This window comes from Chiloscyllium plagiosum, chromosome 12 (assembly GCF_004010195.1).
Source record: "Chiloscyllium plagiosum isolate BGI_BamShark_2017 chromosome 12, ASM401019v2, whole genome shotgun sequence".
Taxonomy (NCBI): Eukaryota; Metazoa; Chordata; class Chondrichthyes; order Orectolobiformes; family Hemiscylliidae; genus Chiloscyllium; species Chiloscyllium plagiosum.
This window is the reverse complement of record NC_057721.1, coordinates 28,776,271-28,789,135: the sequence shown is the minus strand read 5'-3', so window position 1 is coordinate 28,789,135 and position 12,865 is coordinate 28,776,271. Positions and strand designations below refer to the sequence as shown.

General features: G+C 40.1%; 1 protein-coding gene across 2 annotated transcripts in view; it reads right to left on the bottom strand.

Moving 5' to 3' along the window:
• Window positions 1-2,547: 2,547 nt before the first annotated feature.
• LOC122555086 (choline-phosphate cytidylyltransferase B) overlaps window positions 2,548-12,865 on the bottom strand; it is a 66,467-nt gene continuing 56,149 nt past the window's right edge. For both annotated transcript variants that reach the window (XM_043700757.1, XM_043700758.1), the window contains 2 exons: window positions 9,040-9,228; window positions 2,548-3,420 (listed from right to left, as the gene is read on the bottom strand). In XM_043700757.1, the coding sequence (XP_043556692.1) occupies window positions 3,220-3,420; window positions 9,040-9,228 (390 nt within the window). In that variant the 3' untranslated portion in view covers window positions 2,548-3,219. The remainder of the gene's footprint in view (window positions 3,421-9,039; window positions 9,229-12,865) is intronic.

Below are 12,865 nucleotides of genomic sequence, written 5' to 3'. Positions count from 1 at the left end.
ATTTTGACAGCATTTTTTATTATATGGAAAACATTTTGAATTGTCTGCCAGGTAAGCTTGTACACTTATACTTGTGAAAGCTTCCTGTTTGACAAGGATCCAATAATTCACTCAGATTACAACTTAAGGTGTGCAAAGTTTGTAATATCCTCTGAACTTTTGAGATTAGAACTAAATGCTATTGTGAAAAGACATAGAAAAAGTGACATCCATATAGTCATTGGTTTTATTTGCTTTGGGTCTTTAGTCCTTTTAGTGCCAGCAGTGATTTTCACAGAAGATGTTATAATTACTGATCTCTATTGTGGAACGATCAGTAACTTTTCACAACAGATTTTTATGGGTCTGTTGTCAACTATTAAGAAGTTCATTGAACAAGGATAACAATATCTGGTGTTCTATTGGGAAACTTACTGATCAGATTGAAATTTAAAAATGCCTGACTTTAAACTCTCAAAAAAAAATTAATTGCTACTGGTCAACTCTGAAGACACTGAAGAATTCTGGAACTTTAAAGCTATGAGACTTTTTTCACCACAAACAAAACTCTGCATTAGCTGTAATTTAGATTCAATTTTAGTTTCCATTACAGTATGATGTTGTAACATAAACAGTTCTATCATTGGGTATTCTCATTATAATGCTCAAGTGGGATATTTCCAATGCCCAGCCATTGGGGAATAATAAAACTTGAGATTTTTGTTTACAGCTTGACCCCCTGTTTCAATGCCTATTGCTGACTTATGTATAAAACCTGCTTTTTCATGAAACAAAGATGGTGTTAGGTAAATGTCTTGGATACAGAGCTAAGTTGCAGGTGTTATCTGCACAGGGTAAAAATGTTTTTCATTTATTTTCTCTGACCTCTTTTGCCAAAGATGGAACATCCAGCATTTGTTATAATCCAGTGGCCACTTACAAATTGTAAAACATTTACGTTTCGATATTTATAAATAAGATATAAAATGTCCTATTGTCTGTGTGAACTTTCTGCAATATTTTCCATGGTGAATTCTAATAGTCATGCATATAAATAAGCTGCAATGCAAACTTGTCACAATGCAATTATATTGCTGGAACATTTGTTTTAAATTTCTCAACTCCTCTGAACATACTGTGAAAAGTTACCATGCTTCAACTAACGCTAGTACTAAATTATTTTAGTACTGTGTTAAATAGAATACCACTTGAAGGTTGACCAAATTTTAATATAGGGAATGAATTACATGTGTGCACAATGCTTCAATTATCCCTGCCTGACCTCCAGCTCTGCTTCAGCTGAAGAATATTGTTCCTCGACTCCTGCGTGCAAAGCACAGAAGATGGACCAGTAAAGCAATGCAAGTGGAAGTGATGGGACGGATGATGCATTTATATTGATGCTTCTCTTACTGAGAAATAGTTTCCACTTTACATCCTGCCAAAATTACAGTTTAATTCTGGAGTCATTTCCTGCCTTGACTTGTGAACGATTGAGATCCACCGCTCTAAGGCCATAGGACTATGTGGACATGGAACACCATCAAGTATTACGCTTGCATAATGTTATACCTGTTTTGAAAAGTGACAAAAAGATTCTTTTATAAAGCAAAGCCACAAATGTTTAAAAAGTGTTTTGTGCAAGTGAGCATTTCTGCCTGTCAAAACATTCCAAAGTTACCATGTTGGATGTGTTTTGCGCAGCTCAGTGTATTGCATGTCCCACAGTATAAATTCAGCATTCTGCACACAATTCATCATGTGCTCTCTCTGATCTCAGATACAGAATTTGCTCTGGCATAGCATTCTCCAGTTTACCCCATTGTTAGTTTTCTTTTCCTGTTCCTCTCACCCCAAATAGTTTTCAGCAAATTATGAAAAATACAAATAAATAACCACATGGCAAGATCAATGGGGTATATTTGACCTTAATTAGCAAAAGGAATTAATGGTATATTTCATTAAATAATGAAACTGAAGGATGGAGAAACAGTAGAACAAAAAGATAATAGATTGCATCAGAGTCAAATTAAAAAAGAACAATAAATAGAATGTTTGGATTAAAAGAAAGGTTAAATACAGAAAAAATAAATAAGCTATTTTAATTGTAAAATCCTCATAGAACAGTATATTATCAATGGGAAGAAACAGCTGAATTTCAATTTTTCCCCTTCTGTGCCAGAGAGGGATGAGATGGTATTTCAGGAACATAAATACTATAAAAAGGACCTTTATGTCATTAGGAACCAGCCCTAACTTTGTATGGCAATGTTGGTTTCATTTTAAGAGCACATATGCAGCAATTTCTTGAAAATTAATGGGGAGGTTGACAGAAGATGCCTATTTTCATGTGACTAACTGCAGAACAGTACAAATTTTTTAGCAATTTGTGGTGATTCACATCTCACAAGGTATCTTTTCCTTGCCACTAATTGCTAAGTTATTTACACACTAATAATGGTGTGTACATTAAATTCACCGTTATTTTCCCACCAAGTTCTGGGCAAATGTTTCTACTCCTGGATTTAAAAGTAGGTTAAATTGGTTTGCTTATTCCTGTGATGGCAATCATGCAAGAGGTCACAATGAGATAGCCAATCAATGTTGAAGTGGATTCTGCATTTGAAGATGACCTATTTTTGAATTGTTATTTTTCCCACAGCTCACTAATTTAGAAAATAACAAACAGATGTGTTATCATGATTTTATCTATCCGATGTTTATCATACAGCCTGGATAAAGGTTATTTATTTTTTTAAAAGTCTGTCTTGTAAAACCTCTCATATGATTCAACTCAAGAAAGGGAAAGTCTTAAAATTTGCCTCTATTGCTTTGTGTATTTTCCAACCCATTTTGTTTATGGTACTTGATGAGGCAAAATTATAAACATTTTCATTGTATCAGTCACAAATAGTTTACCTACACATTCCGTTTATAGATGGCATCTGAGATGTTTTTGGTTTTACATTGAGGGATGTCTCATGTGACTTATGTCAACACAGGAGCCATGAACATTGTGATGCTAGCATTAACTATAGCACAGATTCTTGTAGAGGGGGACAATTTAGAAGCTGATATTTGTGATGTGTGCACTATAAACATGTTGTAATAATAGGATTAGTCAGACTCTGTTAAGGGCCTGAGAATGATGGAAAGGAAAACTAAAAGGCTAAGGTTTGCCTGAGATTACATCATTGCTGATCATATGCATCTGCTCACGTGCTGCAGGTTCCCAATCATTCAATTTTCATCCTCTTCTCCATCACTGATGCTACTGATGGAGGCAGAAGCAACTTTCGGGGAAGATGGGGGTGACGTTTTGGTAAATGGCCACTGGAATGTTGGGGACTGGGACCGTTCTCTTGTTGGGCTACTTGAGGGACTTTGCCTTGGAGACAGAGCTTGCAGCATCCGACCGCCTCTCTCCTGGAAAACTTGTTTCTGTAAGGCACGGAAACAAACAAAATAAGTAAACCTGCAAGCATTCCATGAGCAAGCATACTAGATTACCTGAATTTCGTAAACGTGAATGAAAAATTCCCTTTGATCCAGTGAATAGTAGAGTGGTCCAGCAGAGATATTAAGTTAAATGTGGAAATCATCGGACACTACCATATTTCCTGGACCGGGAGCTATGGGGAGCAACAATAGTAAATGCCTTGATAATAAGCCCAACTTGCTACTACACCAATTAGAATTAGTTTTATTGTCACATGTACTCACATGAATACAGTGAAAGTTTACAAGACATCGCAATAAGAGTTCAGGATGAGCTGCCAGAGTAAGTGATGAATTCCTCTAGCAGCTCATTCCATACACGTACCACCCTCTGTGTAAAAAAGTTGCCCCTTAGGTCTCTTTTACATCTTTCCTCTCTCACCCTAAACCTATGCCCTCTGGTTCATGACTCACCCACCCCAGGGAAAAGGCTTTGTCTATTTATCCTATCCATGCCCCTCGTGATTTTATAAACCTCTATAAGGTCACCTCTCAGCCTCTGACACTCCAGGGGAAACAGCCACAGCGTATTCAACCTCTCCCTCTAGCTCAACTCCTCCAACTCTGGCATGGAAGTGGAGCTGGTACAATTGCAACATTTAAAAGGCATCTGGATGGGTATCTGAATAGGAAGGGTTTGGAGGGATTTGGGCCAGGTGCTGCCAGGTGGGACTAGATTGGGTTGGGATATCTAGTCGGCATGGACGGGTTGAACTGATGGGTGTGTTTCAGCATAGTACATCCCTATGACTCTATAACAGAATAACATCTAACAAGAAGTACAATTGCAAACTCTAAAGATATTAATACTAAGTAAATGAATGCAGCTAATTAAACTAGGTCAACCGTGTTTTTTACATACACAAAGTCTTTTGTTAAGTGGTTGTTATTGTAAAGTTCTGGATGAATAAACTGTTTTATGGAGTTGAATCTTACTTTTTTTCTGGTGGTGTCAGTTGTGTCAAGTTTCCCAGCATGTTTTCTCATCAAGCCAGACTCATTAACTTCTTACCTTATCCCAAAGGCACTCTTCTGGTCCAATACTAGCCCCATTCAACCACTCACTGTACCCAGAATACTTCACCACTACCTGGATATTTTGAAATAGTGTGCTGTACGTGGAACTTGCACCATCTTTGAAAAGACATTGTGTACCCAGGTAAGGACTATTAGACAGCTACACTGCCTGGTTCCTGATATTTCCCCTGAACCTGATAGCTGGTGTTCATGTATCATGGTGGCTAACTTTCTTCCTGTTTGTCCTACGTAGTGTTTGTGGCAGTCCTTGCATGGAATTTTATAGATGACGTTGGTTTTGTCCATGGGTTGTACTGGGTCTTTTAAGTTTGTTAGTTTTTGTTTGAGAGTGTTGGTGGGTTTGTGTGCTACTAGGATTCCGAGGGGTCTCAGTAGTCTGGCTGTCATTTCTGAAACTTCTTTGATATATGGTAAGGTGGTTAGGGTTTCTGGCTGTGTTTTGTCTGCTTGTCATGGTTTGTTCTTGAGGAATCTGCGCACTGTGCCTTTTGAGTATCCGTTCTTCTTGAATACATTGTATAGGTGGTTCTCTTTTTTTGAAGTTTGTCTGTGCTGCAGGCTCGTTGGAATAGTGTTCTGATACAGCTTCGTTTGTGTATGTTGGGATGGTTGCTGGTGTAGTTGAGTATTTGGTCAGCGTTTGTCGGTTTTCTGTATACGCAGGTTTGTAATTCTCCCTTGTCCTTTCTTTCTACTGTGATATCCAGAAATGCGAGTTTGTTGTCAGTTTCTTCCTCCTTGGTGAATTTTATGCCGGTGAGAGTGTTGTTGATGATGATAAGAACCACAATGCCATAAACAAGCACATAGATCTAGATGCCATCTATCAACCCCTCAGAAAGCGAACAGGAAATGACATCACTATAAACTCCAGGAACCCCATCCAGGAGAAAGATATAAATAGAAAGCAGGAGGTCGCCACTGCTTCGCTTCACTTGGAGGTCGCCACTGATGATGTTACCAAGCCAGGTAATGAAACGTCTGGATATCAAACCTGCAGCTCAGCGAGCAAACCTACACCCTAAACCTCAACCTGAGCTACAAACCTTCACAAACCTTACAGAGACCCAGAGAAATCCATGCAAACATGGGGCAAATGTGCAAACTACACACAGTCGCCAGAGGCTGGAATTGAAGCCACTGAGCCACCATGCCACTCCAATAGCTATAGTTAACAGGCAACTTACTATTGCCTGATGAGAATTTTACCTTGACACCCAAAACGTTGGGTGGCATAGTGACACAGTGGTTAGCACTGCTGCCTCACAGCGCCAGAGACCCGGGTTCAATTCCTGCCTCAGGCGACTGTCTGTGTGGAGTTTGCACATTCTCCCTGTGTCTGCGTGGATTTCCTCCGGGTGCTCCGGTTTCCTCCCACAGTCCAAAAAAGTGCAGGCTAGGTGAATTGGCTATGCTAAATTGCCTGTAGTGTTAGGTGAAGGGGTAAATGTAAGAGGATGGGTCTGGGTGGGTTGCGGTCGGTGTGGAAATGTTGGGCCGAAGGGCCTGTTTCTAATCTGTAAGTAATCTAATCTAATTTCACTACATTTCTTTACCAATATCAGGATAGAGCTTGCTGGACCTCCGGCTGATTCAGCTACAAATCATGCTCATGGCAATTTTTCAAATCAAATTTCATCAGAGTAATATTGGATAGGTACTTTTGATAATAGTATTATAACTGGTGCAATTGTATTTTTCATTGAAGATACATTTTGTTCTTTTCTTGTTATGTGCAAATTTGTCTCACTTCACTGTTTCCTGAAGCAATTGACTGGTTCCTCAGGTGGAGGATCATCATTGTTTAGTGTCTCAGTCTTAACTGAAACATCCAGTAGATTATTTGCAGATATCCCAGCCAACCCTCACCCTGTCCTGATGAACCATGGTTAACCACACCATCAGCATATACATTTACAAGAGGCACTGCTGGATATTAATCAGGATGGGAACCTTGGCCAATTCTCCCCTAACTAAGCATAGAATGCCAAGACCAGCTCTTCGAGTTATTGTGCCACCTTTGCGCAGATCGTCAGTTCAATATAAATTGGCCATTGAATATGGAATGTTTATGGTCTCTGCCATTTAATGTGTGTTTTGTTGAATATTTAGAAGAGGTTCCTTGCTCTCACTATAATCCAAATCCCCACTTCCATCTATCCCAATGTATAATGACAAACACAGCCAGGATTTTGCCTTTTCTGCTTTCCAGTTGTAGGTGGCAAGCAATTCTTTAATAATCATTGCAGCTAATGTAAAAACATAGTTAAAAATCACACAACTCATGGTTATAGTCCAACAGGTTTATTTGGAAGCAATAGCTTTCAGAGCACTGCTCCTTCATCAGGGCAACTACCTGATGAAGGAGCAGCACTCCAAAAGCTAGTGCTTCCAAATAAACCTGTTGGACTATAAGCTAGTGTCATGTGATTTTTAAATTTGTCCACCCCAGTCCAATACCGGATCTTCCATATCATAAAAATGTAGCAAATAAGTGCAGGTGAGCCTGCGCCACCATTCAATATGATCAGGGCTGATCATGCAACTTCAGTATCCCATTCTAACTTTCTCGCCATACCCTTTGATCCCTTTAGCCACAAGGGCCATGCCCAGTTCCCTCTTGAACATATCCAACAAACTGGCCCCAACAGATTCCTGTGGGAGAGAGTTCCACACGTCACAACTCTTAGGTGAAGAAATTCTTCCTCATCTCAGTCTTTAACAGCTTACCCTTATTCTTAGACTGTGACTGCTTGTTCTGGACCTCCCCACCATTGGGAACATGCTTCCCACATCTAGCCCATCTAGTTCCATTAGGATTTTATATGTTTCTATGAGATTCCAACACCCCCCTCCCCCCATTCTTCTAAATTCCAGCAAGTACAAGAACAATTGCCCCAGTCTTTCCTCATATGTCAGTCCTAACACTCCGGGAGTCAGTCTGGTGAATCTTCGCTTGACTCCCTTAATAGCAAGAACGTCCTTCCTCAGACTAGGAGACCAAAACTGAATACAATACTCCAGGTGTGGCCTCATCAAGGCCCTGTGTAACATCAGCAAGACATCTTTACTCTGATACTCAAATCCTGTCACTATGAAATCCAGCATTCCATTAGCTTTCTTCACCACCTGCTGCACCTGCATACCAACCTTCAGCAATTGTTCCACCATAACCCCCATGTCTCGTTGCACCTCACTTTTTCTTAAACTGCTGCCATTCAGATAATAACCTGCCTTCCCATTTTTGTGACCAAAGTGGATAACCTCACATTTATCCACAAGTATTTGCTCACTCAGCCAGTCTGTCCAAGTCACATCTAGCAGCTTCTTGGCATCCTCCTCACAACCGCCACCCAGTTTAGTGTTAATTAGCAAATTTGGAGACATGTCATTCAAATCTTTTGTCCAAATCATTCATGTATATTCTGGATGGCTGGGGTGCCAGCACTAAACCCCATAGTACCCCACTCGTCACTTCCTGCCATTCTGAAAAGGATCCATTTATTCCAATTCTCTGCTTCCTGTCTGCCACCTAGTTCTCCATCCGGGTAAATACATCACCACTGATACCATGAGCTTTAAGTTTCCTTACTAATCTATTTTGTGGGGCCTTGTTAAAAACCTTTTGCAAGTCCAGCTACACAACATCTACTGATTCACCTTTGTCCACTCTACTGGTCACATGCTCAAACAATACCAGAAGATCTATCAAGCACGATTTCCCTTGAGTGAATCCATACTGACTGGGACAGATTGTGTCACCACTTTCCAAATGCACAGTTATTACACCCTTAATAAGTTGTGCTACATTTCACTGTGCGTCCCTCTCCCAGAAGCTTGAATTTTTGTGTTGTGAAACACAGGGCTGCAAGTTTTGTTTTTGATTGCACCTATTTATTTAAAACAGTTTTCATTCCTTTGCTTCACAGCAAACCTGTGATCCTCAGCTGGTCTTGTATGGGAACTATTCAGAACTTATTTCAGACTGGGAACCAAAAGAAATCTGGCAGTGAGGCTAGCAATGCTGACTGTTTAGCACTGACAGAGGAAAAAGAACAAAGCTACAGATATTATCACACAAAATTCCATTTCAGTTAGTGACAACTAAACAGAGACACTTTTGCGTTGACTATGTGCTTCAAAAACTGAGTGCTCCATAGTTCACATCACCAACAGAATAAACAAGAGAAATTCCACGACTTTGACTAAGCCTAAAATCTAACACTGTCCAAGTCCCAGTAAATGCAATTCACCTGCAGAAAGTGCAAGCCCACTATCCTGGAGTTGGTGCAGTGTGATGCTTAGTTGTCACAGATGCCTACTGATATACTGTTCCCTTTCCAGCTGTTTGTGGCAACTTAAGCATGTCTTGAGAAACCAGGGTTGATTATCAGGAACCACAAGGAATTCAGTCTAAGAACTGTACATACAATGGACTTTTCTAATGCCATATTAATAACAGATAACTGACATACTAGTCAAACCTTTCCACTAACATCTTGGAAGTTAATCTGTGATACACACCCAAGTTCCATCTGGACCAAACAGCTCTAAAAAGTTTCCAATAAATTCTCGTGATTTTTCTTCCCATTTTTGTATAAGATCATGGCTTTTTTCCTCCACTTTGTAAACAAATTCTTTTGATTTTTCTTCTACGTTCTTTACTTTTTCTTTCATTTTGTCAACATGATTTTGGAAGCGATACTTCTTTTCCTGAAAAAGAATGAAACATTCAGCTCAGTGACTGAAAGCAAAATATATGAAATTGAGTACATTGCAGTCTAATACTATTCCATTTCAAAACTACCTTCATCCATTCTTAACTTCTCTGACTGCCTCCTTTCATTGTTCCATAAATAGATACTCATCAAAAAGGTGGATAATTTGTCTCTGGCCTTTTCCAATACTGGAATAAGCTACTCACAAGGTGGAATAAGAAAGCAGTGTCATGTAGATTTTTAGCTCTCTAATCCCTCTAAGAACTGTTTTGTGTTTTGCTCAGTTGAAATGCAGAACACATTGTGAGGGGCTAAGCCATCTATCAGATCACATTAATACGACACTAGCAAAAATTGGTAATAGTACTGAGAAAAGGTAAAGCAGTCCAATAAACTGTAGATATTAATAGCCCAAAAGATAGGCCTTATGTCACATGAAAAGAATGTATTAAATATTGCAGTACCAGATTTTCACCATATACAAAATGGCCAGAATAAAATAATTAAAACCTGTTTTTATTTTCAAAATTGGTGAGACTAAATTAGAAGATCAATTTATGAATATGGGAGCAAGAAATTCCATAAGGACACATGTAGACTCAGCAAGGCGCTGACTTTTGTTTCTCTCTTGCAAATTGCCTCAGATTCAGTAGTGCATTAAAACTGAAGTAAATAGAAGTGCACATCATAAAATGGTAAATTTAGATCTCAGATCTCACTGAAGGGAAATTTGAGTGCAGTCCAGCTGCTGTGGGTTGACCCACAATGCCACTAGGGAGGGAATTCCGGGATTTTGACCAGCGACAGTGAAGGAAAATTAATATATTTCCAAGTCAGGATGGTGAGTGGCTTGGAGGGAACTTGAAAGTGTTGGTGGTCCCATGTATTTGCAGTCCTTGTCCTTCTAGATGGAAGTGATTGTAGGTTTGGAAGGTGCTGTCTGAGGATCTTGGGTAAATTTCTAGAGTGTTTTGGAGGTAGTACACACTGCTACTGCTGAGCGTTGGTGGTGGAGAGAGTAGATGTTTGCGAATGTGGCGCCAATCAAACCAGCTGCTTTGCCCTGAATGGTGTCAAGCTTCTTGAGTGTCGTTGGCAGCTGCACGCATCTAGACAATTGGGAAGTATTCCATTATACTCCAGACTTGTGCCTTACAGATGGTGAACAGGCTATGCGGGGAGGGGGGACATCAGGAAGTGAGATATTTGCTGCAGTATATCTAGCCTTTGACCTGCTCTTATAGATACTGCGTTTATGTTGAAAATCCAGTTGAAGTTCTGGTCAATGGTAACCCCGAAGATGTTGATAGTGGGGATTTAATGATGATGATACCACTGAATGTCAAGGTGATTAAACTATCTCTCATTGGTGATGGTCATAGCCTGGCATTGTGTGGCATTAATGTTACTTGCCACTTGTCAGCCCAAGCCTGGCTAGGTCCAAATCTTGTTGCATTTGAACATGGATTGCTTCAGTATCCAAGGAGTCACAAATGGTGCTCAGCATTGTGCAATCATCATCAAACATGCCCACTTCTGACTTTATGATGGAGGGAAGGTCATTGATAAAGCAGCTGAAGATGGTTGGGCCTAGAGTGCTAACCTGAGGAACTCCTGCAGAAATGTCATGAAGCTGAGATGAATGACCTACAACAATCTTCCAATGTGTCACGAATGCAACCAGCAGAGAGTTTTCCACCTGTTACCCATTGATTCCAGTTTTGCTATGGCTCCTTGATGTCACAGTTGGTTGAATGCAACGTTGATGTCAAGAGCTGTCACTCTCGCCTCACCTCTGCAATTTAGCAGTTTTGAATCAAGACAGTAATGAAGTCATGAGCTGAGTGGACCTAGCAGAACCCAAACTGGATGTCACTGAGCAGGTTATTGCTGATCAGTTGCTGCTTGATAGCACTGTTGATGACATCTTCCATCACTTTAGTGATGATCAAGAGTATACTGATCAGGCAGTAATTGGTTGGGTTGGATTTACCCTATTTTTTTATGTCCATGACAGACTTGGGCAATTTTCCACATTGTTGGGTATAGATGCCAGTGTTGTAACTGTACTGGAGGGTTTAAATTCAAGGCAGATTAGGAATGAAGCAAAAAGGAAGGATAACTTAGGACATATTACTGGAGATAATGGAAATCATTAGCATTAAGGTGCTTTACCTGAATGCTCGTAGTATTCTTAACAAAGTAGATAAATTAACAGCACAAATTATCATGAATGATTATGATGTGGAAGACATCACAGAGATGTGGTTGCAGGGAGTTCAGGACTGGCAGTTACACATCCAAGGATTTACAACTTATGGAAAAGACAGGGAGGTAGGCAGAGGGGGTGGGATTGCCTTGTTAGTTAAGAATGAAATCAAATCTATGGCACTGAATGACACAGGGACAGATGGTGCGGAGTCTGTGAGGGTGGGGTTGAGGAATCACAAAGGCAAAAAAAAAACATAATGGGAGTTATGTGCAGATCTCCTAACAGTGGTCAGGACCAGGGACGCAAGATGTACCAGGAAATAGATAGGGCATGTCAGAAAGGCAAGGCCATGGTAATCATGGGGGACTTCAATATGCAAATGGACTGGGTGAATAATGTGGCCAGTGGATCCAAAGAACGGGAATTCATGGAATGCTTACAAGATGGCTTTTTGGAACAGCTTGTGATGGAGCCCACAAGGGAGCAGGCAATTCTGGACCTAATGCTATGTAACGAGCCAGACTTTACAAAAGATCTTAAAGTCAGGGAACACTTAGGAGGCAGCGATCATAATATGCTAGAGTTCAGTCTGCAGTTTGAAAGAGAGAAGGCAAAAGATGGCTTTTTGGAACATCTTGTGATGGAGCCCACAAGGGAGCAGGCAATTCTGGACCTAGTGCTATGTAACGAGCCAGACTTTACAAAAGATCTTAAAGTCAGGGAACACTTAGGAGGCAGCGATCATAATATGCTAGAGTTCAGTCTGCAGTTTGAAAGAGAGAAGGCAAAATCGTATGTAATGGTGTTACAGTTAAATAAAGGTAATTACATGGGCATGAGAGAGGAACTGACAAAAATCGACTGGAAGCAGAGCGTAGTGGGGAGAGAACAGTACAAAGGTTCATCCCAAAGAAAAGTAAGATTATCCAGGGTGGGGGGATTAGACTGCCATGGCTGACAAAGGAAGTCAGGAAATGTATCGTAGAAAAAGAAAGAGCCTATAAAGTGGCCAAGAGCACTGGGAAATTTCCCAAAGAAAAGTAAGATTATCCAGGGTGGGGGGATTAGACTGCCATGGCTGACAAAGGAAGTCAGGAAATGTATCGTAGAAAAAGAAAGAGCCTATAAAGTGGCCAAGAGCACTGGGAAATCAGAAGATTGGAAAGACTACAAAAACAAACAGATAACAAAGAGAGAAATAAGGAAGGAGAGGATCAAATATGAAGGTAAGCTAGTCAGTAATATTAGAAATGATAGTAAAAGTTTCTTTCAATACATAAGAAACAAATGAGAGACAAAAGTAGAAATTGGGCCACTCCATATTGGTGCAGGAATGCTAGTGATCGATGATAAGTAAATAGCTGAAGAACTTAATTAGTACTTTGTGTCAGTCTTCACAGTGGAAGACATGAGTAATATC